General features: G+C 38.4%; 1 protein-coding gene across 1 annotated transcript in view; it reads left to right on the forward strand.

Annotated features, from left to right (window-relative positions):
- Positions 1-681: 681 nt before the first annotated feature.
- Positions 682-27,919, forward strand: part of CTNNA2 (catenin alpha 2) — a 1,055,603-nt gene continuing 1,028,365 nt past the window's right edge. Inside the window, exons 1-2 of the mRNA XM_068564030.1 lie at positions 682-800; positions 16,877-16,983. Coding sequence (XP_068420131.1) covers positions 758-800; positions 16,877-16,983 — 150 coding nt within the window. The 5' untranslated portion in view covers positions 682-757. The remainder of the gene's footprint in view (positions 801-16,876; positions 16,984-27,919) is intronic.

Below are 27,919 nucleotides of genomic sequence, written 5' to 3' on the forward strand. Positions count from 1 at the left end.
CTGAAAGAGGCAGCGGTATTAGGCTTAAATCATTTGAGTTTCTGCAACTTAATTCCTTGTTAACTCACCAGCACATCAATGGATTTAACTTTGACTTTTAAAATAAAGTATAATAACACACTAGAGCTTGCTTTAAAAATACAAATCCTTAAGTACTAATTAAGTATTGTTATAATCACTGAACAATTTAAAATAGCTGAACAATTTTAAATATCTGTATTTATTTCTTTATATCATGTCTTAATATTCTGATTACTTTGTCTTCTTGAATCTCCATCCTGGGGTTACTTGAATGCTTTTTCATACTCTTGCTCACTTTTGTTTTTGGCATTTTTCTGGCAGCAGTTCAAAAGGGCGTTCAGTATTTCCCCGTTATTCTGTTGCACAAACTAATCAATATCGCTCCACCAGTGCATGCAAAGTTCGGAGATGCTGGTTACCTACCACCTGATTTAAGTGCCCTGGTGAAATGGAAGGATACTGGTCCTAGAGGTGTCAATCCTCAGCCAAGCTCACGCTCTGAACACTCCTTGCTCGGTGAATGGTTCTTGCTTGTACATCTGATGAGTCAGAGCCAGTCTCATCTCACCAATCGGCATTAACAAGTCTGATACACCTTGATGTTTCCCACAGCATTTGCCTGGGCCTTGCTCACATTGGCTGGTTAGTACATTTGCCGTGAATGAGTGAATGGATGGATAAATGGATGAAGGAAGGGAGAATTGGAGCATATGGGATTTGACTTTTCTGCTAGAATATGGAAGGCACTCTGAGGGAGGAAAACCACTTTCGTTTTTCAGGTAAGTGGTATCTAAAGTGGTGCATTCTGAGTTGAAAATCTCCTTTTTGCATAAGAGCACTGGTATTGTATTTTAACTAGAGTCATTTTGTGTGTGCTTGTGTGTGTGTCTGATTGTGAGACTTGGACTTGGCAAAGAATCAAGTCCATGAGTACTCATAACATTTTTACTAAATGTTCAGTACTGTCCTAATCATTGTAAAGGGGGCAAAGTCCCTGTCCCTGAGTGTATTTGAGAGGACAAAATTTATATAGAGCATATAGAGAGCAGTACAAGGAAATCTGTATTCAAATTAAATATGTGGTAGCTATTCTGATTAGATGGAATACTGATGGCATTCAGAGAAAGGAAGAGTCATTGGGCCTTGGGGACAAAAGGCAATTTGGGTCAATGAGGAGAAGAAAGATTTCCTAAGGGCTATTGTGGGCCAAATTGGAGAGCTTGTACAATCCTTCACAAAGAGTTCACCTCATGGATCTCAGCAGAGAATCAAATACCAAGGCAGACCTCACTACTTTGCTGAAGGAAGCCCTCAGGCTACTTTTTCCTGAACAAAATGACACCCAGGTTTAAAGCATAATAAATAAAAACTAGTGATCCAGTTAAAATAAATAGTGAAACTGTGTATTTTTTAAAAATATGTAAATAAAAAGAAACCCAAATATAAATTTAAACATAAATATAAGTATAACATAAATAGTTTATAAATAAACTGTATAAATTTATATTCTCTAAACCATACCAAGATATCACTTGTTTTAGGTCTCTAAGAAGTACTGACCTATATCTAAAAATATGTCCAAAAGATATTTAAAAAATTATTACTCCCTAGGAAATAGACTCTACTATTGAAAAGATAAAAAATTGATATTTGAAAAAAATTAGGTAAGTATTTGGGACATTTTATATATGTATACTAAAGCAAACATTTATGAAGGATGTAATTCCCTATTGTACAGATGATAGACAGGAGGTCAAAAACTTGATTTGTGCCCTAATGAGTTTAAAATCTAGTGGGTTATGTAAAACTAATATCAATTTCTTAACAATGAGCCAGTTATGAAAAAAGTAAGGTCTTCTGTTACTGACTGTAAATCCAGTAGCAATTTAGTGTTTATGGAGAATACACAATGTGAAATCAGTGTCTGGATTTTGGAGGATGACAAGGAATGTGTTCCAGGTGGGGATTTTGGGAAGTGGCATGAACCCTACATTATAATGTGGTCCAAACCTGATTAGAGCAGAAGACTTATGTTAAAGAAATAAGATCCAGTAGACCATGGTCAGAAAGTAGAATGACAGCCTTGTTACAAAGACTTGGGACTTGTTGGACAAGAGAGTCAAGCAGTTACTTTGGGCTAGAAAAGAAATGTTTCCAAAAATTAGTTTGGGTGGAATTATACAGCAAGATGAAAGATAAGGAGAGCAGTTTATGGTTATTTTGCTGTAATCTGAATATGAAATGTTGAGATTTTTATGAAGATTAAAGTTATATAATCATTGCGTATGGAATTCTAATTTACAGGAGGTTAGAAGGACATAGAATAAGTTAATTGCCAATTAAATAATATGTTCCTATTAAATAATTTGAGGTTACTTTTGTATTATAAAGATAATTTCTCAAAATACATTGTCTGAAATATTAACGGTTCTTATTTTCGGTTTTTGGAATCTACTGCCTAAATCAGAATTGCAATGCTGCTGAAGGATAATAGGTAGAACAGTGTTAACCTTTGGTCAGATATATTTTGTATAGAAAAACAGAGTGCTTGTTGGGACTTTGGAAACCTAACTGCATATAGATTCAGCACTGCTTATCTGGATAACACATATGTTTACATCTGAATGGAAAATGAGCCATAATTTAGGAGTAGACTGAGTCTGTTTATGCTCCAAAATGAATTTAAATGATGAGACTATGAATGTAGTGAAAAGCAAGGAAATGAATATGACAGATACTAGTTTTCATTTTGAATTTCAAATTACTGGCTTTCTATTAGTATACACCAAGAGTAGTAAATTTCTATTAAGTTGGCACATAGTTTTAAATTTTATGTGTATGCTATTATAAGTATAAAAACTCATTTCAGTGAGATATGGACATGGTTATTTCTTTTTTAATCAGCAAGCTCTAGGCTATATACTATTAGTCTAAACTTGTCATCCTGGCGACCGTCAGGCTGTGGAGCTTTCTTCATATAGTCCTTTTTGGTGACGTTTTGTTTATCTGGGTAGAAGCAAAAAGAGGCTCTGAAGAGGATTTAATAGTTTAATACTTATTTAATATGTGTTTAAAAATATTAAGGTATTCTTTAGTAGGCATTTATGCTTAGACATGAAGTGTTATTACAACCTTTTTTTTTAAATTATTTTTGGCTGTGTTGGGTCTTCGTTTCTGTGCGAGGGCTTTCTCTAGTTGCGGCGAGCGGGCGCCACTCTTCATCACGGTGCGCGGGCCTCTCACTGTCGCAGCCTCTCTTGTTGCGGAGCACAGGCTCCAGACGCGCAGGCTCAGTAGTTGTGGCTCACGGGCCTAGTTGCTCCGTGGCATGTGGGATCTTCCCAGACCAGGGCTTGAATCCTTGTCCCCTGCATTGGCAGACAGATTCTCAACCACTGCGCCACCAGGGAAGCCCCTACAACCTTTTAAAATTATTAGAATGATGTTTTTGCTCAGCAGTGTTTCTTTCTGTGTTTTGTTAAAAGGTACGGGTTTACCATACATAGAAGTCTTGACGATATTGCAGTACTTGAGGGTAGCGTTAGAGTTAACTGCCCCACCCCCTTCCACTGCAAATAGCAAAGAACAGTTGGAAATTACACATCACTTCAATTTTGGTTAAAAATGGTGATGGATCTTCTAATTGCAGCAGCAACTTGCATCTTGGGTCACCTGTCAGTTCACTGAGCAAGGGCTTTGAATGGTTATCACGTAGAGGACAGTGATGGGCGACATGCTGCCTCCTTAGAGTCAGAGGAAGAGAAAATGAGCTGAAATTGAGCAAAGTTAATAGTGGAAAATAAGAAGCAGGACTTTCCCATAGTTAAGCTACTTGATCAGGCCATTTCCATACCCAGGGTACTACCAGGAAGAGTGCTGAATACCCCTCACCTTCCGTTTAGATTTACTCTCTAGGGGTGTTTGAAGTATAATCAGATGCCTCCTTCTCTGTTTTTGTTTCTCAACTTCTACTCCTGCATGTGATGCATATACACACATACTCTTCTCAACTATAGAAAAAAGCCCCTCTTACAATAGGGGGCCTGAATATTAGAGGTACCTTCCTTTATTAACAACAGAAAATGAGAACTGCTATTTTATTTTAGATAATATTTTTGGAAGACTTATTTTTGTAGCCCTCAAATTACTTCAAATTACTTAGGAATACAGTTTCTTTGGAAACATTTATTCTCCCTTAAGCGATTATACCTTGACCTTCATTTCTTCTTTCGGTGAACTGAGGGGTGTGACTCTCTCCCCGTGTTACTTTACATTCTTCACAGAGATCACTACTATGGCAGTGATTCTCAGTAGAAAAGGCATCTTCTGGAGAAACTGTCAGAACTTTTGGGGATATTGGGGGTTGGTGCACATGTGGTTTAAAAAAAACCCGAATGATTTTGGTATGCCATTTCATTTCCCTGTTAAGAATCGCTTCAAGGCATTGGATCCCCTAAAAAGCATAAGTACCTTTCAGAAAATATAATAATGATTCCAGTGATAATTGTAATAACAGCAGTGTTATTGCTTCTGGTCCCAGGATCTCCACAGAGATATCCCATATCTTCCTCATCACTGCTTCCCTGCTGGCGTGTGTGGCCGTGGGCTGTGATTACAGCAGTGATTCTCAAAGTGTGATTCCTGGACCAGTAGTATCATCTGGGTACTTGTTACAAGTGCAAAAAAAAAAAAAAAAAATAGAAAATAAAAATAAAGCAGTTTCTCAGACCCATCCCAGACCTAATGAATCAGAAACTCTCTGGATGGGTTTGTGTACGAAGATGCCCTCCAGGTGACTGCGATACACACACAGATTCTAGAGCCACCTGTCATAGTTTCCTATTGCTGCTGTAAAAATTGACCACAAACTTAGCAGCTGAAAACAGCACAGATTTCTTACCTTGTACTCTCTGCAGGTCAGAAGCCCAGGTGGGCTTGTCTGAGTCCTCTGCGTAACATTTTACAAGGCTGAAACCAAGGTGTTGACAGGGCCGAGTTCCTTACTGAAGGCACCAGAGAAGAATCCACTTCCAAGCTCATTCAGGTTTTTGGCTGAATTCAGTACCTAGTGACGGTAGAACGGAGGTCCTTGTTTCCTTGTTAGCGGTCAGCCAGGGCCCTCTCTTAGCTTGCAGAATCAACCCACATTTCTTTTCATGCTTTCCATATAGCCCCATCTAGCAGTGGTGGGTTGAGTCCTTTCCACACTTTGAATCCCTCTGCCTTCCTCTTCTGCCCTGCCTGACGTCCTTGTCTGCTGCATCTGTATGACTGCCTCTTCTACCCACAGCCAGGAGAAAGCTGTTTTTAAGGGCTCAGCTTTACATTGGGCCCACATAGGTAATCCAGGGTCATCTACCTATTTTCAGGTCCAGTGATTAGTAACCTTAATTATATCTGCAAAATCTCCTTTACGATGAAATTTAACATATTCACAAGGGGTCCAAGGTCATGGGGACCAAAATTCTGTTTACTTGGTGAAACTCATCACAGGGTCTTTCTTTCAGCTTTGTCAGGGTGCTCTGTTGCTCACCAGGTGGCCCAGCCTCACCACCAGCATCCCATTCTTGCCCAGGGACCAAAGATGGCTAGGGGAAACTGAACTGAGGACCTGCCCTGCCTCACCAGGAAGTGAAGCTGCATTTCCCATGGGCTCCACCTGTGCAGCAGGGCACCTGCCCTTTGTGTCCCTCCTCAGCCCCTCCCTCCCTCATTCTCCAGAAGGGGCTGGCTCCTGGTTTTTCCATTCCTGTCCACATCTCTGCTTTTCCCCATGGTTCAGAAGTACCATGGTGATGCTGGCATAGACCTAAGCCTAGGGATTCTTCTTTAGAAGCAGTAAGCATAGTGCTTATGAGCACAGACCCTAAAGCCAGGCAGTTTAGGTTCAAATTTTGTGACCTTGGGTAACTCTCTTAACTGTTTTATGCCTCAATTTCCCTGTCTGTAAATGGGAGATAATAATAATGTCAGATCATTAGCCAGTGTTATTATTACTTATGGAAGAAACAGTATGATTCAGTGTTTCCAGGCTTGATTCTTGAAATGCTGAAGAAACTTAGAAAATTCTCTCTCTTTTTCATATCTCACTTTTTCAACAAAGCTTTGTTATAAAACATCTTGCCTTGCAGGGTCTCCATGGGTCCCCAACCCAATCGATGTGTTGAACTGGCTAGCATGATAATCATACAGACAACATGGCAAAGAAGTAAAACTACCACTTTTTGCATATGCAATTATTTCATTTTCAGGACAAATTCATAATTTATGTAAGGTTATTACCATTTTTGTTTTACAAGTGATGAAACTGAAGCTTAGGTTAAGTAGCTGACTCAATATCATACATATGGAGATAGGTGAATAAACCCACTATTAGTCATTAACTTCTCATGAATTTGCCTATCAACCAAAGCTGGCTTGTCTTCCAAGAAAGCCTCACAGAGTTTGTTGGCAGTAGTGCTCAGCATTGGTGAAAAGAGAAATTCATGAAGGGAACCTGAAGCTGGAGTCCTTTGGAGGGAAGGCAAGTTTGGGTGGCCTCCTGGGCAACTAAACAACATCCTGGACCATTGTTTTGCAAAAGAACAGTAGAAGGAATGGTGAGAACTTAGAAGGTTGAGGCAGAGGGCTCAAAGACATTTGTTCCGAGGGAGGAGCAAGATGGCGGAAGAGTAAGACGCGGGGATCACCTTCCTTCCCACAGATACAGTAGAAATACATCTACACGTGGAACTGCTCCTACAGAACACCTACTGAACGCTGGCAGAAGACGTCAGACCTCCCAAAAGGCAAGAAAATCCCCACGTACTTGGGTAGGGCAAAAGAAAAAAGAAATAACAGAGAAAAAAGAATAGGGACGGGACCTGCACCAGTGAGAGGGAGCCGTGAAGGAGGAAAGGTTTCCACACACTAGGAAGCCCCTTCGTGGGCAGAGACTGCGGGTGGCAGAGGGGGGAAGCTTCGGAGCCACGGAGGAGAGCGCAGCCACAGGGGTGCAGAGGGCAAAGCGGAGAGATTCCCGCATGGAGGATCGGTGCTGACCAGCACTTACCAGCCCAAGAGGCTTGTCTGCTCAGCCTCCGGGGCGGGCGGGGGCTGGGAGCTGAGGCTCGGGCTTCGGTGCTAGCCAGGAGGGAGTCTGGGAAAAAGTCTGCAGCTGCTGAAGAGGCAAGAGACTTTTTCTTGCCTCTTTGTTTCGCGGCGTGCAAGGAGAGGGGATTCAGAGCGCCATCTTAACGAACTCCAGAGACGGGAGCGAGACGCGGCTATCAGCGCGGATCCCACAGCAACAGGGGCACAGAGGGGAAAACGGAGAGATTCCCGCACAGAGGCTAGGTGCCGAGCAGCACTCACCAGCCCGAGAGGCTTGTCTGCTCACCCGCCGGGGTGGGCGGGGGCTGGGAGCCGAGGCTCGGGCTTCCGTCGGATCGCAGGAAGAGGACTGGGGCTGGCGGCGTGACACAGCCTGAGGGGGGCTAGTGCGCCACAGCTAGCCGGGAGGGAGCCCGAGAAAAAGTCTGCAGCCGCCGAAGAGGCAAGAGACTTTTTCTTGCCTCTTTGTTTCGCGGCGCGCAAGGAGAGGGGATTCAGAGCGCCGCCTAAATGAACTCCAGAGACGGGCGCTAGCCGTGGCTATCAGCGCGGACCCCAGAGGCAGGCGCGAGCCGTGGCTATCAGCGCGGACCCCAGAGGCGGGCAGGAGACGCTAGGGCTGCTGCTGCCGCCACCAAGAAGCCTGTGTGCGAGCGCAGGTCACTCTCCACACCGCCCCTCCCAGGAGCCAGTGCAGCTCTCCACTGCCGGGCTCCCATGGTCTGGGGACAAATTCCCCGGGAGAACGCATGGCGCGCCTCAGGCTGCTGCAACGTCATGCCGGCCTCTGCCGCCACAGGCTCGCCCCACATCCGTACCCCTCCCTCCCCCCGGCCTGAGGGAGCCTGAGCCCCCGAAGCAGCTGCTCCTTTAACCCCATTCTGTCTGGGCGGGGAACGGACGTCCTCAGGCGACCTACATGCAGAGGCGGGTCCAAATCCAAAGCTGAACCCCGGGAGCTGTATGAACAAAGAAGAGAAAGGGAAATCTCTCCCAGCAGCCTCAGAAGCAGTGGATTAAAGCTCCACAAACAGCTTGATGTGCCTGCATCTGTTGAATACCTGAATAGACAAGGAATCATCCCAAATTCAAGAGGTGGACTTTGGGAGCAGGATATATTAATTTTTCCCCTTTTCCTTTTTTTGTGAGTGGATATGTGTATGCTTCTCGCTGTGTGGATGAAAGGCTCTTGGTGCTCCAGCCAGGCATCAGGGCAGTGCCTCTGAGGTGGGAGAGCCAACTTCAGGACACTGGTCCACAAGAGACCTCCCAGCTCCACGTAATACCAAACGGCGAAAATCTCTCAGAGATCTCCATCTCAACATCAAGACCCAGCTTCACTCAATGACCAGCAAGCTACAGTGCTGGACACCCTATGCCAAACAACTAGCAAGACAGGAACATAGCCCCATCCATTAGCAGAGAGGCTGCCTAAAATCATAATAAGGCCACAGATGCCCCAAAACACACCACCAGACGTGGACGTGCCCACCAGAAAGACAAGATCCAACCTCATCCACCAGAACACAGGCACTAGTCCCCTCCACCAGGAAGCCTACACAACCCACTGAACCAACCTTAGCCACTGGGGACAGATACCAAAAACAACGGGAACTACGAACCTGCAGCCTGTGAAAAGGAGACCCCAAACACCGTAAGATAAGCAAAATGAGAAGACAAAAAAACACACAGCAGGTGAAGGAGCAGGGTCAAAACACACCAGACCTAACAAATGAAGAGGAAATAGGCAATCTACCTGAAAAAGAATTCAGAATAATGATAGTAAAGATGATCCAAAATCTTGGAAATAGAATAGATAAAATGCAAGATACATTTAACAAGGATGTAGAAGAACTAAAGAGGAACCAAGCAACGATGAAAAACAGAATAAATGAAATTAAAAATACTCTAGAAGGGATCAATAGCAGAATAACTGAGGCAGAAGAACGGATAAGTGACCTGGAAGATAAAATAGTGGAAATAACTACTGCAGAGCAGAATAAAGAAAAAAGAATGAAAAGAACTGAGGACAGTCTCAGAGACCTCTGGGACAACATTAAATGCACCAACATTCGAATTATAGGGGTCCCAGAAGAAGAAGAGGAAAAGAAAGGGACTGAGAAAATATTTGAAGAGATTATAGTTGAAAACTTCCCTAATATGGGAAAGGAAATAGTTAATCAAGTCCTGGAAGCACAGAGAGTCCCATACAGGATAAATCCAAGGAGAAACACGCCAAGACACATATTAATCAAACTATCAAAAATTAAATATAAAGAAAACATTTTAAAAGCAGCAAGGGAAAAACAACAAATAACACACAAGGGAATCCCCATAAGGTTAACAGCTGATCTTTCAGCAGAAACTCTGCAAGCCAGAAGGGAGTAGCAGGATATACTGAAAGTCATGAAGCAGAAAAAACTACAACCAAGGTTACTCTACCCAGGAAGGATCTCATTCAGATTTGATGGAGAAATTAAAACCTTTACAGACAAGCAAAAGCTGAGAGAGTTCAGCACCACCAAACCAGCTTTACAACAAATGCTAAAGGAACTTCTCTAGGCAAGAAACACAAGAGAAGGAAAACACCTACAATAACAAACACAAAACATTTAAGAAAATGGGAATAGGAACATACATATCGATAATTACCTTAAATGTAAATGGATTAAATGCTCCCACCAAAAGACACAGACTGGCTGAATCGATACAAAAACAAGACCCATATATATGCTGTCTACAAGAGACCCACTTCAGACCTAGAGACACATACAGACTGAAAGTGAGGGGATGGAAAAAGATATTCCATGCAAATGGAAATCAAAAGAAAACTGGAGTAGCAATTCTCATATCAGACAAAATAGACTTTAAAATAAAGACTATTACAAGAGACAAAGAAGGACACTGTATAATGATCAAGGGATCGATCCAAGAGGAAGGTATAACAATTGTAAATATTTATGCACCCAACATAGGAGCACCTCAATACATAAGGCAAATACTAACAGCCATAAAAGGGGAAATCGACAGTAACACAATCATAGTAGGGGACTTAACACCCCACTTTCACCAATGGACAGATCATCCAAAATGAAAATAAATAAGGAAACACAAGCTTTAAATGACACATCATACAAGATGGACTTAATTGATATTTATAGGACATTCCACCGCAAAACAACAGAATACACATTTTTCTCAAGTGCTCATGGAACATTCTCCAGGATAGATCATATCTTGGGTCACAAATGAAGCCTTGGTAAATTTAAGAAAATTGAAATCGTATCAAGTATCTTTTCCGACCACAACGCTATGAGACTAGATATCAATTACAGGAAAAGATCTGTAAAAAACACAAACACATGGAGGCTACCCAATACACTACTTAATAACGAAGTGATCACTGAAGAAATCAAAGGGGAAATCAAAAAATACCTAGAAACAAATGACAATGGAGAAACGACGACCCAAAACCTATGGGATGCAGCAAAAGCAGTTCTAAGAGGGAAGTTTATAGCAATACAAGCCTACATTAAGAAACAGGAAACATCTCGAATAAACAACCTAACCTTGCACCTAAAGCAATTAGAGAAAGAAGAGCAAAAAAACCCCAGAGCTAGCAGAAGGAAAGAAATCTTAAAGATCAGATCAGAAATAAATGAAAAAGAAATGAAGGAAACAATAGCAAAAATCAATGAAACTAAAAGCTGGTTCTTCGAGAAGATAAACAAAATTGACAAACCATTAGCCAGACTCATCAAGAGAAAAAGGGAGAAGACTCAAATCAATAGAATTAGAAATGAAAAAGGAGAAGTAACCACTGACACTGCAGAAATACAAACGATCATGAGAGATTACTACAAGCAACTCTATGCCAATAAAATGGACAACCTGGAAGAAATGGACAGATTCTTAGAAATGCACAAACTGCCGAGACTGAACCAGGAAGAAATAGAAAATATGAACAGACCAATCACAAGCACTGAAATTGAAACTGTGATTAAAAACCTTCCAACAAACAAAAGCCCAGGACCAGATGGCTTCACTGGCGAATTCTATCAAACATTTAGAGAAGAGCTAACACCTATCCTTCTCAAACTCTTCCAAAATATTGCAGAGGGAGGAACACTTCCCAACTCATTCTACGAGGCCACAATCACCCTGATACCAAAACCAGACAAAGATGTCACAAAGAAAGAAAACTACAGGCCAATATCACTGATGAACATAGATGCAAAAATCCTCAACAAAATACTAGCAAACAGAATCCAACAGCATATTAAAAGGATTATACACCATGATCAAGTGGGGTTTATTCCAGGAATGCAAGGATTCTTCAATATACGCAAATCAATCAACGTGATACATCATATTAACAAACTGAAGGAGAAAAACCATATGATCATCTCAACAGATGCAGAGAAAGCTTTCGACAAAATTCAACACCCATTTATGATAAAAGCCCTGCAGAAAGTAAGCATAGAGGGGACTTTCCTCAACATAATAAAGGCCATATATGACAAACCCACAGCCAACATTGTCCTCAATGGTGAAAAACTGAAACCATTTCCACTAAGATCAGGAACAAGACAAGGTTGCCCACTCTCACCACTATTATTCAACATAGTTTTGGAAGTGTTAGCCACAGCAATCAGAGAAGACAAAGAAATAAAAGGAATCCAAATCGGAAAAGAAGAAGTAAAGCTGTCACTGTTTGCAGATGACACGATACTATACATAGAGAATCCTAAAACTGCCACCAGAAAACTACTAGAGCTAATCAATGAATTTGGTAAAGTAGCAGGATACAAAATTAATGCACAGAAATCTCTTGCATTCCTATATATTAATGATAAATTATCTGAAAAGGAAATTAAGGAAACACTCCCATTTACCATTGCAAAAAGAGAATAAAGTACCTAGGAATAAACCTACCTAAGGAGACAAAAGACCTGATGCAGAAAACTATAAGACACTGCTGAAAGAAATTAAAGATGATACAAATAGATGGAGAGATATACCATGTTCTTGGATTGGAAGAATCAACATTGTGAAAATGACTCTACTACCCAAAGCAATCTACAGATTCAATGCAATCCCTATCAAACTACCACAGTCATTTTTCACAGAACTAGAACAAAAAATTTCACAATTTGTATGGAGACACAAAAGACCCCGAATAGCCAAAACAATCTTGAGAACGAAAAATGGAGCTGGAGGAATCAGGCTCCCTGACTTCAGACTATATTACAAAGCTACAGTAATCAAGACAGTTTGGTACTGGCACAAAAACAGAAATATAGATCAATGGAACAGGATAGAAAGCCCGGAGATAAACCCACGCACATATGGTCACCTTATCTTTGATAAAGGAAGCAAGCATATACAGTGGAGAAAAGACAGCCTCTTCAATAAGTGGTGCTGGGAAAATTGGACAGGTACATTTAAAAGTATGAAACTAGAACACTCCCTGACACCATACACAAAAATAAACTCAAAATGGATTAAAGACCTAAATGTTAAGCCAGACACTATCAAACTCTTAGAGGAAAACATAGGCAGAACACTCTATGACATAAATCGCAGCAAGATCCTTTTTGACACAGCTCCTAGAGAAATGGAAATAAGAACACAAATAAACAAATGGGACCTAATGAAACTTAAAAGCTTTTGCACAGCAAAGGAAACCATAAACAAGACCAAAAGACAACCCTCAGAATGGGAGAAAATATTTGCAAATGAAGCAACTGACAAAGATTAATCTCCAAGATTTACAAGCAGCTCATGCAGCTCAATAACAAAAAAACAAACAACTCAATCCAAAAATGGGCAGAAGACCTAAATAGACATTTCTCCAAATAAGATATACAGATGGCCAACAGACACATGAAAGAATGCTCAACATCCTTAATCATTAGAGAAATGCAAATCAAAACTACAATGAGGTATCATCTCACACCGGTTAGAACAGCCATCATCAAAAAATCTAGAAACAATAAATGCTGGAGAGGGTGTGGAGAAAAGGGAACACTCTTGCACTGTTGGTGGGAATGTAAATTGGTACAGCCACTATGGAGAACAGTATGGAGGTTCCTTAAAAAACTAAAAATAGAACTACCATACGACCCAGCAATCCCACTACTGGGCATATACCCTGAGAAAACCATAATTCAAAAAGAGTTATGTACCAAAATGTTCATTGCAGGTCTATTTACAATAGCCAGGACATGGAAGCAACCAAAGTGTCCATCATCGGATGAATGGATAAAGAAGATGTGGCACATATATACAATGGAGTATTACTCAGCCATAAAAAGAAATGAAATGGAGGTATTTGTAATGAGGTGGATGGAGTTAGAGTCTGTCATACAGAGTGAAGTAAGTCAGAAAGAGAAAAACAAATACAGTATGCTAACACATATATATGGAATCTAAGGAAAAAATTTAAAAAAAAGGACATGAAGAACCTAGTGGCAAGATGGGAATAAAGACACAGACCTACTAAAGAATGGACTTGAGGATATGGGGAGGGTGAGAGGTGAGATGTGACAGGGTGAGAGAGTTTCATGGACATATATACACTACCAAATGTAAAATAGATAGCTAGTGGGAAGCAGCCACATATCACAGGGAGATCAGCTCGGTGCTTTGTGACCACCTAGAGGGGTGGGATAGGGAGGGTTGGAGGGAGGGAGATGCCAGAGGGAAGAGATATGCGAACATATGTATATGTATAACTGATTCACTTTGTTTTAAAGCAGAAACTAACACACCATTGTAAAGCAATTATACTTCAATAAAGATGTTAAAAAAAAAAAAAAGACATTTGTTCCAGGAACATCTGGCAATGGGGAATTTCTGCAGTGAATTATGCATTGCATTAACATATTTGTCATTTGAAGGCACTCCTTGGGATAGGTACCTTGAGAGATTTTCTGTTTATCAGGACACTGTCTAAATTAACAAAGCACATGACCCTTGGCTGCTCATAAGGGAGCTTGTTTTACACTGTTAGTCTTTTTTGTCAGGTTTTGCTTTTTTTGTTGTGAGTGATGAGTGGCTGCAGGCACCTTGACCCATGCCTCTTCCTTACCCCCATGGAGAGAGTCTGAAATTATCTAAGTTATTACCGTATAGGTTGTTTTATCACCTTTCATGTATATGCAATTTGATACTTTTCTAGGAGAATATCTTCTCAGAGATTAAGTAAATTGCTAAGAGCTTGTTCTTGGGCTTGTAAAATTGCGATGTATGGACGAGGACAGCCCTGTTGTCTTTTGTTTTTTACAACTCCTGTTTTTCACTCTTTGTGTCTAGTCAATAGTCTAAGTTTCCCTAACCAAAGCAAGTAGAATATGTAATTTTTTTCTTTGAATTTTAATCATTGAATAAAAAGATATATTTTCTTTACATAGAATCTCTTTTGTGGGCAAAACAGTCTGCATGAATTGTACGGATGCATAGTATGGATTTGAGACATGTTCCTTTGGAACATGAGAGGCTGGTGTGTGTGACTGCACACTTCATTTGTCCTCTTGCCTTCTTATTTGAGTTGATTTGCTTGTTTCACACAGAAGAATGTGTGGTTTCTATGACTAGGTTTTCCCCTTCAACAGATTAATACCATATAGCCTTTCCTTGCCTTTTGCACTTGAATTTTACCTGTGTCAAAAGAAGTGGCTGAAAGATTGCTCCCCAAAGTAATAAATTTAAGTCCAGTGATTTGCTCAGTCACTCTTGTCCTTTCAGTTTTAGATTTATAAGCCCTCTGACCTTCAGGATCCAAGGCTCCACTCCATCTAACTCTGCTTCTTGGCTCACAGTTGGCTTGAGGTCTTTGTTCAATATCTCCCATTTTTGCTTCATGCATGCTAGGTTAGTGTCTCTAATGTGAGTACCTCAGCATTTTTGTTTCTCACTTCAGCATTTTTTGAGTGCCATTTCTTTACAACAATATATTGGAACATGCCTAAATATGTTGTGTGCCTTCCTTGGTCCACCAGCTTAGATGCACAAGTGTGCCCGTGTAATAGTGGTGATTCTCTGCACAGTCCCACTCAGTGCCTTTCACTATGGACTTAAAATGACTTCGCTACTCCACTACTAGTTATCTTTTCCTACAGGACCTCCGTGTGCATCATCGTTATTATGCCATTCATTATTCCATCAGAGCTGGAAAGAGGTTTTCAGGGAACTTCTCAGAGACTTGCAATCATGTGTCCTAAGTACTGGGTTACTTAGGTAGGGCTGGCTTCGGCAGGGATGAAGGTTTCCTGTGTGGATAGAAAGCATCTGGTGTTTTCATCCTTCTGTAGCACAGGAAGGTGTGCTGCAGCAGCAGAATTCTGGGCATGTCAGAGCTGCTATGTGGCAGTTGGTGGTGTGAATGGGAAATGTGTAAAGTGCTTTTAGGTTTTTGGAGTACAGGCAGCATATCCGTGCCAACTATTGTTGTTGTGAAGGAACCCAAATCTAAATCGGTCTATATGGTTGGATTGCTATGCTTAGTTTATTTAAAATATGGCATTTAGAGAGAGGTAAAATACCAGCACACTGTGTCTTCGCCTTTTTTTTTTTCCTGAAGCAAATTTGTTGGGAATGTTTGCAAAAGGACTAGCTTTAGCAGGTCAGTAAAGAGACATGTGTCTATTGTGATAGACCTTATTTTTAGTATTAATTCTAATAGAAATAATCATCTCTATTGATTTATAAGAGTGGAATTGAGTGGGGACATTGATTCAAAAGAAGAGGACAGCTATGAACAGTTTGATTTATGATGGTATTAAAGCAAGTGATTCAGATTCACTTTGTACCATCTAAGGTTGCTTGTCCGGTGGGTAGTTGTCAAAATATATTCAGTAAAGAGCAGTCAGTTTCTCAGTGAGAAACACACCCCTGGCAGAATGTCTAATGTACTCTATTGAGTCCAGGACAATATTGTGTGCCTGATACGTGTGAGGTTGCTACCTGCACACCCGTGGTTCTTAGGTAGGAGAGGACTGTGCTAGAATGCAATAAATAACCTTATCAGACACTCACTTTATGGGACAAGAGTGTAAATGCAGTGAGTAATCAGCATGTAAATAGCAGCAAGCTAATTTTCAGAATCACTGCCACTCATTTTGCAAGATAACTTTCCTGATTAAGAGAATGAAACTCAGCTCTCCCAGGGAGCATAGTCTCCTCAGTGGTCAATTCTGATGTGAAAAAAAAACCAAAGAAGCAAGCCTTTCCTTAGGACCTAGGGTCCCTCATCCAGTGGTCATGATGGGTTTACTGTGCTTCCTGAAAGTCTTTGTTGATCTCCCCAGACTGACTTTGGTGTCCTTTCCTCAGTTCTCCTGTGGCCCTCTCTGTATTCCTTGGTCACAGAACAGGTCACATTGAGGCATAATTGTGGCCGACCTCTACATTGAAACTATCAGCTACTCGAGGGCAAGGTCCAAGTCTTTCCCAGCATATAGCAGGTGGATATGTGAACTAAACACTGAGTGAGTGAAATATTTCAGTGTCAATTGGGTACCAAGAGTTTGTCTGATGTATACAGGTGCCCTCAGGAAATATCCATTTTCTGTCTGAACCCAACATCACTACCTCACATAGTTCTGCTTCTGATTTCCCCATCTCTAACTTTATAAGGTTGGACCAGACAGATAATTTTCAAGTATGCTCTAAGTTTTGGTGACTTATTCATTTTGAACCCACAAGGTAACAGATTATTTCTGTGATCATTATTTCTAATGGATTATGTGTGTTTCTGTAGGGAGCATGACTTCGGCAACTTCACCTATCATATTAAAATGGGACCCCAAAAGTTTGGAAATACGGACTCTAACAGTGGAGAGACTTTTGGAGCCACTTGTTACACAGGTAAGAGATGCTTTGAAATACTTTGTTACATGTGTATATTTCTGTTGGAATTGTATCATGACTTTCCAAAGAATTTAGAAATCCTTAAATGTGAATAAATCATGCCATAAGGCTAGTTACTGAATATTCCTGCTTGAACTGTGGACAGTTTTTTGTTTTTGTTTTTTGCCCTATAAGATTTGGAGTGCTTTTTAAAAAACTCTTCATATGATTTTTGAAATTAAGTAGATGAGGTAATTAAAGAGGGGGCTTTGGTGAAGGGGACTCTCATTTGCAGTAATGGATTCAAAGTCTAAATAAATCATTCCTAGCTTACTTTTCGATGCTAATGCAGTTAGGAAGAACGATATTGACTATTTAAGAGCAAAGTATATTTATTGAATTACGTTTTCTTTAGTTTACAAGGGAAAATTCATCATGTCAAAATGATGAAATGTTCCATTTTTATGTTGTCACATTTCCACAAGAGGACTGTTAACAGAAAAAATACCCTTCGGATTTTTAAATTTTAAAAATTAATTTTTGTGTCTTGTGAAGCATATTATTTGCTATATTAACTAAATTTCATGGAATGTGAAAATTCAAGATTTTAATGGTATATTTGTAGAGAGATACTATGTCAAGTTAAGTAGAGGCCATACTGGTTTTCTCTAGCTGCTATAGTAAATTACTGTAATCTTAGTGGCTTACAGCATCACAAATTTATTATCTTATGGTTCTAGAGGTCAGAGGTCCTAACGTCAGGGTATTGGCAGAGCTGCATTCCTTCTGGAGGCTCTAGCAGAAAATCTATTTCTTTGCCTTTTCCATGTTCTAAAGGCCTCTCTCTTCTTTGGCCCCTTCCTCCATATCGAAAACCAGCAATGTGGCATCTTCGAATCTCTCTCTGACTCTGACCCCTGCTCCTGTCCTCATATCTTATCCTGTCTCCCTCTTATAAGGACGCTTATGACTACATTGGGCCCACTCAGATTCTCTGGAATAATCTTCTCATCTCAAGATCTATGACCAAATCACATGTGAAAAGTCTCTCTTGCCATTTTAGGTAGCATGTTCAGTTTCCAGGGATTAAAACACGGACGTCTTCTTTTGGGGGGGGGGTCATTGTTCAGTTTACCATAGTCTGCCCTCTGGCCACCGCCCCAAATTCACATCCTTCCCACACAAAACACATTCACCACATCCCAGATCCTCAAAAGTCTCAACTCTATAGTATCATCTCAAGACGAACATCTCATCTAAAATTGATCAGCTTAAAAATTCCAAATCTCATCATCTAAATCATCTCAATTAGGTATGAGTAAGGTTCTAGTTATAATCCATCCTCAAGCAAAATTTCTCTCCATCTGTGTACCAGTGAAATTAGAGGACAAATTATATGCTCTCAAAATGCATTGGTGGGACAGGCGTAAGTTAACAGTTACAGATATTTTCATTTAAAAAGGGAGAATGTGGAAGACAAAAATGGGTTACCAGTCTCAAGCAATTTAGAAATCCAACTAGGCAAACTCAGTTATATTTCATAGCCTGGGAATAATCCTCTGTGGCTCAAGGCTCTGCCCTCTGGGCCTGGTTCTTCACCCTAAGAATCATTATTCTTTTTTCATGAAAGATATCACATATTTTCACCTGGATATTTCTTGCCTGTATAATTTTGAGAGTACACAGCCTTTCTGAATTTCATCTTTCTCTGGTTTTTTTTTTTAGTCCAGATTGGCAGTGTTTCTACTGATGTAACATTCTTGAGAAACTTGTAACCACAAGTAAATCTCTGGGGTTTTCTCTATTAGAAAACAGGCTGCTTCACAGGTCTTTCCTGGATAATCTCATCTCCATTTTTGGCCTCTGTGGAAATGACTGAGGGTGTCCATGAATCCCATGCCTAATCTCTGCAAGAGCTCCCTGCGTGAATGAACATTCTGAGGTTTTAATCCTTCCAAGGCACTAGCCAAAGGTTGTCCAGACACACGATTGACTTTTTCTCCAGAGCCACACTTTCCTGAAAGTGAGACCTCTAATTTTAGCACCTCTTGCAATCTGCATAGGCCAAGAAGTTTCCAAATCATTGGGTCCTGGTTCCTTTCAGCTTAATAATTCTTAACTCAATTTGTTTCTTTCCTCTGACACTTTGCTATAAGCAAGAAGAGGAAACCAGGCCACTCCTTCAGCACTTTGCTTGGAAATCTCCTCAGCTAAATATCCAAGTTCATCACTTATAATTCTGATTTCTACGTAATTATAGGGAGTAATTCAGCTAAGCTTTCTGCCACTCTATAGCAAATATTCTTTTTCCTCCAACTTCCAATAACAAGTTCCTCATTTCCTTCTGAGCCCTCACCAGCAGGGCTTTTAACATACATATTTTTACTGTCCATTCAAGGTAATCTAGGCTTTTTCTATCATGCTCCTCAAAATTTTTCCAGCCTCTGCCCACTGTCAATTCCAAAACCATTTCCCCATTTTTCAGGTATTTGTTATAGCAGCACCCTACTTCCCAGAACCAAAATCTTTATGTCTGTATGTTTCCAATTCCTACTATAACAAATTACCACAATCTTAGTAGCTTAAAACAATGCCCATTTATTATCATACAATTCTAGGGTTCAGAGGTCCTAAAATCAAGGTGTTGGTAGGGCCATTCTCCTTAAGGAAGAAGTTCCTTCCCTCTTTTAGTGTCCAGGGTACACCTATATCCTTGGTTATGGTATTTTCATCCATCATTAAAGCCAGCAGAATAGCACCTTCAAACCCCTCCCTCTGACTTCAGCTTCTACCATCACATCTCCTTCTGCCTCTCTTTTATAAGAACCCCTGTGGTTATATTGGGGCCACCCAGATATTCTAAAATCATCTTTCCATCTTGAGATCTTTAACCTTTATCACGTCTGCAGAGTCCCTTTTGCCATTTAAGGTAATACATTCACAAGTTCTAAGGATTAGGAAGTAGACATGTTTGTTTGTAATTGTTGAAACATTTCATTAGGTTTATGCCCATTTTCCATTTGGTCACAATTCTTGTTAGTGCTATACAAATTTCTTCAGGAAACACCTAATACTGATAGACTCTTAGATTTGGGAGTATGTTGACTACTGAGATTGTGGTCTGTGGACTAAGGCTGATCCATGAATTATTTGTTATTGGTCAGCAGTAAGCACAGAAATTGAGAGTAAGTGCTTTGAAAAATTTATGGCAGTTTTATAGAGTAATTTTATGTCTGTTGAATCTAATGATAAAATTTGGGCTTGTTATTTTATCTTTAAATTTCCTTTGAATTATCTATTTTGTTGTATTTTATAAAAACTTTGGTTTGTGAACTTTTGCAATAACAAATATGTGGCCTTTCATCATAGATAGCTTGAAAAAGACTGGTTTAGGAGATATTTTGGAGTCGGTCCGCTCTGAAATGTAGTTCTGTCAGCTGAGTTATAAAAGCAGATTGCATTTTCCTAGCCTTGGAATTTTCGCTTCAGATTACATGTCAATATATTTAACCCTTATCATATGGAAGAAATGAAACAATAATTAGAACATAGTGCCTGGTGCAATGATTAAATGTAGTCTCCATTTTTCTTTTTGAGATGGTTATATTATTAGGCTAATACTAGCCATACACCAATACTGTTTAAGTCAGTGAGAAGGATATGAGTGAATGCAGCATGGGCAAGCATAATATTACACATAAACTGTCTTTTATTTCTTAAAATTTTCATACCTTTATACTTTTGCTCTTGTATTTGACTTATCTAAAGTACAGCACATCTAAGATTACAGTTAAAGATTGTAGTCTTTTTCCATATATCTTTCAGTCCAATTATTTAGAATTCTTCTGTCAGATAAAGGTAATGCATTAAAAATATTTATTAAAAATAAAGACAGTTAACTGTCTAATTCATATTTGTTCACATATTACAGTAGAATACTTAAAACTCTTGTTGAATTTCACACAGTAACTTAGCACTATAACTAGTCTTAACAACCTACCAACATCTTCCAATATCTAAATGGTTTACTTTTCTTCCTAGTGTTCCTACACTGATTTAAAAAGCAAAAAGATTCTCTCAAAAAATGTGACTTTTATGACAGTGTTTTCTAGATACTGTTTCCCCATAATATTATGGCTGTGTTATCAAAATTCACCATTCCCTCCCCTGGAATGAAATCTTAATGACTGATGTGATTGTTAACCTTTGGAGGACATATGAATAAGTAAGGAGAGATAAGAAAATGTTAAATATAAACTCCATGCTCAACATTTAAAGCAAAAGGTGGAAATGAGAGAGAAAACTAAACTAAACAAAGGCCCCTTATGAATCAAACACACACATACACTTCTTTATGAATGTAATAAAATTCATTGCTATATTCAGTGACACAGTATGCCCATAGCCTTCCTACAGTTTCTGATAAAGCTGGATAAGGATGAAATAAAGACCAGAAATTAAGGAGTTCTCAATAAAATTCATTCACTGTCATAAGAAAAATGATATTAGGAATTTATTGTTGATAAGTATTTAAAGTAGTAAACAAAACTTCTCATTTGTATCATAATGTATATGAGGTGGCATATTTATCATTTACAATGCTGAAATGTCAAGATTCCTTTTGGAAAATGTTTACATTATGGAAATCATGCAATTTCAAGTGAGAAAAGATTCATCTTAGGAATTTTAGACCTTGAAAAAGTTGCCTGAACTTTTATGAATTCAAGAAAGTAAAGATCTTTAATAGGCCATGTTCACTTCATACTTTATGTACTTGGAGCTTCTCTGGCCATCTTCTCTCTCTCCCAGATGAGGCAAGTGAGGCTCTGACAGGCTCAATGTCTGTGTTACACAGCCAGTATCCACATGCAGATGCTCTTAGCCTGTATTTTTCTTGGGGGATGTTGATATTTTGTAACCCAGGGAACACCTTAACATGTTAGCATGTTACTCTTGTTTGTACTGAGCTTCTGTTCATCCTATTAAAATAACATTTCTTTCTCTGAAAAAAAAGTAGGCCATGTTCTGTGATACTAAGCTTTTTTAGGAAATGGAAAAATTATATTAGGCAACTTTATTAGGAAAGTAAAAAAATTATTAGGAAATTAAAACACACTCAGATAACTCTTAAAAGCAAAGGGAAATTACAAATTATATATGAGTTAATGAAGAAGATGATCTCTTCTTAACAAAATATACATACCCAGTAAAAGCTGTGCTTAGTACAAAATTTTAGCTTTAAATGATTTTTTTATTAAAGAAAAATAAAAATAAACCAAGTACTCATCTTAAAAAAATTAGAAAAAGAACATCAAAAGAAAGTAGGAAATCAGAATTTAATAACAATAAAAACTGGAATCACTAAAGTAGAATACAAAAGTTAAAAGGGTTAAATTAATTCAAAATTTGATTCTTCTTTGAAATGGCCAATATAAATTCTTCAGGGCACAAATTATGGAAAATATATAGAGAAAGTATACATAAGATTATGAAAGGGAAAGCAGAAAGAACTCTAGCAACAAGAGAGATTAAAAGAAGTATAGTAGAATATTACCTGCAAATCTATACCTATGAAACCTGAAAACCTAGAGGAAGGGAATAACTTCCCAGAAAGATTGAAATAACCAAAATTTATCTAAGAAGAAGTGGAGGACTGGAATAAGCCATATAAATATTGGAAAGCTGTTTAAAGATCTATTATCAAAAAGCACCGGAACAGATGGATACCTAGCTGAGTATTATCACATATTTAAAGAACTGATAATTGCATTGTCATTTAAAGTTCTGTTTCAACCATAGAAAAAGATTAACAGTGTCTCAATAATTCTTGAAGAATCATAACTTTAATATTAAAAATTCAAGACACTTTAAAATAACTTTAAAAAAAGGACAGTGATAGTTCGATCTCATTTCTGAATTTAAATGCAAAAAAAAACCCCTACATAAAATATAGAAAGTATCATCCAGCAGTATAGCAAAAGTTCAGCATATGTATAACAATATAAGACTTTTTAAGGAATATAATGATAGTCTATTATCAGGAAACAAATAAAAGTATTTTAGTGGCTCAATAGATTATAACCTGAGACACTAAAAAGACATTTGACAGAATTTTGCAGTCATTTCTAATAAAAACTCTAAATAGGAATAAGATCAAGCTTTTAAGACAAAGGAATATACCATGTAAACATAGGAATAGGACAGATAAAATATTCCTTTTATGATATTATTGTACTGTTAAAATTAATATGAGAATAAGGTTAGATGGCCAGATATAGAATAAATATACAAAAATTAATAGTTTTATCTATGCAAAACAGCTAGAAATCAAAACAGGAAAATATTCTCTTTGTAATTAAAGAATACATAAGGCCAATTATTTTACCTGTATGAAATGCACATTAATGTTGTAGATTTTTTTTTAAAGGTTAGACTTTATTTTATTGCCTAGATTCTATTTTTTTTTTAATTTATTTATTTATTATTTATTTATTTTTGGCTGTGTTGGGTCTTCGTTTCTATGCGAGGGCTTTCTCCAGTTGCGGCAAGCGGGGCCACTCTTCATCGCGGTGCGCGGGCCTCTCACTGTCGCGGCCTCTCTTGTTGCGGAGCACAGGCTCCAGACGCGCAGGCTCAGTAGTTGTGGCTCACGGGCCTAGTTGCTCCGTGGCATGTGGGATCTTCCCAGACCAGGGCTCGAACCCGTGTCCCCTGCATTGGCAGGCAGATTCTCAACCACTGCGCCACCAGGGAAGCCCTCTTGTAGATTTGTAATGTGCAATTTTGTAATTATTTTCACACCATCAAAGTAGTGATTATGTATACACAAGCTTTGGAGTCAGGAAGGCTTGACTGTGAATCAGAGCTTGAATAGGTTACTTAATCTCTCCTCATATGTAAGCTATAGATACCTCATGGGATTATTAAAGTAGTACGTGAGATTGTGCGTTGAAGTGATTGGTGAAGTACCTGACAGTATTCTCATAGTACTATCGGTTTGCTCTTAATGCAATGTTCTTTATTACTTGGTAGTACTGGCTTGATAGTAATGGCTTTATTACTTGATAGTAATGGCTTACTTTGTAGTAATTAATTGTTATTAGAAAATGGGTGCCATTTATAAAATAGGGTTTCATTGGATATTTTCTTCAGAAAAAAGAATTTTAATGTAGATTTTGAAGAATTATTTGTGTATTGCCTTTAATCAAAGGTAAATAAAGAAGAAACCTCTAAAATTATTGGAAATTCAGCCTTCACCATTTCAGTAAGCTAATGAAGCTCAGGCCATCACAATAGGACAGATTGAAGTTTGCTGGAATTTTGTTCCTTATAAAAGATGAATATGCAACTTAAGAAATAGCCCTAAGTATCTGATAAAAGAATACCATTGATGTTTAATGAGCTGTTCTAAATTGGCCTGATGGGGCAAGAACCTCCTGAGAAAAGGAGCTCTCTTTAATCATTTCCAGTATTATTTTCAGTAATGTCCATCGGGCCCTATTAGGTTAGGCTCTAGTGCCTTCTATAGTTAGGTCTTCTAAAATTTTACTCAAAAAGTTAATAATTATCTCAAAAGCTAAATAATTAGAACATCATATACTTAAAATATTGTTTCCAAATTAAGAAATTCAATTTTATAATTTAAAAAATACTTGATTTTCTCCCCGTTTTGATGTTAAATCCTTATACAGGAGTTACCTCTGTGTGACTCACAACAATAGTTAAATTCTTCAGTGCATTTAAAATCAGGGAATCAGATTTAAATTTAAAATCAGCAGATTTAAAGCTGAAAGTGATTGCAGAAATAAGCTGACACTCAGAAATGAAGTAACTTCTGAGAATTAAGCCAGTGTGTGTCTTTTTATGCTATTTCATACTCTCTCTTACACTGTTTACAAAATATGTTATGTATTAATTTACCTAAAGAATCAAAGTATAAAATGAAGTCTCAGTGTACCCTTTTTCCGTCTGTCCAGAAAATATCATTATTGAAACTACCATAATTCATGTTTTATTCATGAGATTCAAAGATTAATACATTTGGATGGTTTCCATGGTGATACTACAACCTTACAATAAGTTGATCATTCATCTTTGTCAGAGGATTAGAATTGTATGAAAAGTAAAGGATGTACTAAAAGTAAATGATGGGAACTCCAGTAAGCTTGTTTATTTATTTGATCAAATTTAGATATAGTATGGTTAACCTGTTTCGAAATATTTTTCTGTTTTTGTTTTTAAGTTATTTTCATACCAATTCCCATTTTAATTTTTGGATGCTATTTTTCTTGCTTTGAAAAATGTTTCAGTTTATCTGTCTTTAATAGAAGTTTTTTGGGTGAATGAATGAACTAAAACACCATAACTTTATTTAAAACCTCTGTACCTTTTCTTGTTAAAGAAAAAAGTAACATGTATTAAAAATAGGATTCGAATGCAAGTAATGAGATTATGATTTGCGAATTTACCTTTAAGACGTATATTAATATTTAATTGAAAGTCTATATATATATATTTCTTACTCTTTTAACATCTTTATTGGAGTATAATTGCTTTACAATGGTATGTTAGTTTCTGCTTTATAACAAAGTGAATCAGCTATACATATACATATATCCCCATACCTCCTCCCTGTTGTGTCTCCCATGTTTTTATTGTTTAACAAATATGGTTTCATCCATATTAACATATCTTAAATTGCACTTATTTTTTACATTTGGTACATAAACCTTAAGTAGTTAATTATGTTGGAAGTACTTCTTTGAATTGAAGTCATATGGTAGAATTCTTGACAGTTATTGTATTTGTCACTTTTTTTTTTTTTTTTGGATCTTGGTAACATATCGACTTCATTTTTTTTTTAATAAATCTTTATTGGAGTATAATTGCTTCACAATACTGTGAAGTCCTGTTTCTGTTGTACCCCAAAGTCAATCAGCCATATGCATACATATGTCCCCTTATCCCCTCCCTCTTCAGCCTCCCTCCCATCCTCCCTATCCCACCCCTTTAGGTCATCGTAAAGCACCGAGCTGATCTCCCTGTGCTATGCTGCTGCTTCCCACTAGCTAATTATTTTACATTCGGTAGTATATATATGTTGATGCTACTCTCACTTCGCCCCTGAGGTAGGTGGACCTAGAGTCTGTCATACAGGGTGAAGTAAGTCAGAGAGAGAAAAACAAATACCATATGCTGATGCATATATATGTATTTGCCACTTCTGAAATAGGAATTTAATTAAGTAGTATATAGTATGGAGTTAGATTAATTTCTGATTTGGGATTATGTTCTAAATTTTGATGTCTGCCAACAGATGAGGCCAGCTCTGTTGGCCAAGTTTTGAAACTTGAGTAATGTGTGGAGTCCTTTTAAACCCGAAACCAAAATCAAAACCAAAAAAATCCTTCCAAATCCTAGAGTGGACTTAAAGTAGTATTACAAACATGAAATTATGTATGCATATATTTTTATTCATAAAGAAATTTACAAAATAAGTTCCAAAAACACAAAAACAAAAAATTGAAATTAATGTTAATTTGATGGATGGTGTTCTGCTGACATTAAAGCATTGCATATGACATAGATGTGGTAGTGACTACTTTAGCTCTATGTCTTGTGTTTGGTAAACACTCATTACCATGTGCACGTTTAGGACCAACTACTACAAATCACAACTATTGAGGGCACCATGGCATCATTTCACCTTTTTTTTAAATTCATTTATTTATTTATTTATTTATTTTTGGGTGTGTTTGGTCTTCGTTTCTGTGCAAGGGCTTTCTCTAGTTGCGGCGAGCGGGCGCCACTCTTCATCACGGTGCGCGGGCCTCTCACTGTCGCAGCCTCTCTTGTTGCGGAGCACAGGCTCCAGACGCGCAGGCTCAGTAGTGTGGATCACGGGCCTAGCTGCTCCTCGGCATGTGGGATCTTCCCAGACCAGGGTCCGAACCCGTGTCCCCTGCATTGGCAGGCAGATTCTCAACCACTGCGCCACCAGGGAAGCCCTCACCTTTTTTTTACCACAAATATACTCACAGTTAACAGGAAGCATCTACCTCTGTTCCCTTCTCATTAGTCCAGGACAATGAAAGTTAAGTTGTAAGGCATTGTAATGGTTGTAAAATATAAGCTAACTATATTAAGAATGACACAACTTATTTTCCATCAAAATATTTACTTTCGAAAATTTCTAGTTTAAACACAGTGATTATTTTATGAATGCTAATAAAAGAAATCCCATTTAGTAGAGGATAAAAGAGAAGTTTTAGGTACTATGAAATGAATGCTCTACATACTACCTCAACTTATTAATTTCTTGTTCCTAAGGAAAAAGGAGGCTTGGGGGGTTTTCCTAAGATCACCAATCCTGGTTTCCCTTACATGTAATTATTTGGGGCTCACCATAAGGGTGGTCCAAGCTGCTGAACTAAACTTTCTAAATTACTTTCATTAGAATCTTGTCTTTTATTTGAACAGTCCTCACTGCTCTGGTCTTAGTTGGAGCTCTTCTCATTTGTATGGAACAGATCACAGATCATCTAGGGCCTCTAAAGAGAAAAGGGAGAAAGGCCCTAATGTTTCTTGAGTAGTTACTAGGTGCCTGATACTATGCTAGGTATTTCCAGAAGTTTTCATTACTCCTTGAGTCAACTTGGTAAAGTCAATGTTATTTTCTCCGATTTACAGATGAGAAAAGGAGAGACTTAGATCACATAATAAAAAAGACCTAAGGTGAATTAAGCAGACTGAGTAGATCTGCAGCTCCTAAGGGATACATTAGCTGAAAATACTGAAGTGGAAGTTGCTAGTACATCAACCACCAAGAATGTATAGAGTGAAAAGGGAAGAGAGTAAAGAAATAAATTGAAGGTGTGGGAAGGGGAGAATTCCCAAGTTAAACAGGCAGAGGAAAGGAAGCAAGCAGAAAATAACCGAGTATAGTTTTACAGTC

The sequence above is a fragment of the Eschrichtius robustus genome, chromosome 15 (genome assembly GCF_028021215.1).
Source record: "Eschrichtius robustus isolate mEscRob2 chromosome 15, mEscRob2.pri, whole genome shotgun sequence".
Classification (NCBI taxonomy): Eukaryota; Metazoa; Chordata; class Mammalia; order Artiodactyla; family Eschrichtiidae; genus Eschrichtius; species Eschrichtius robustus.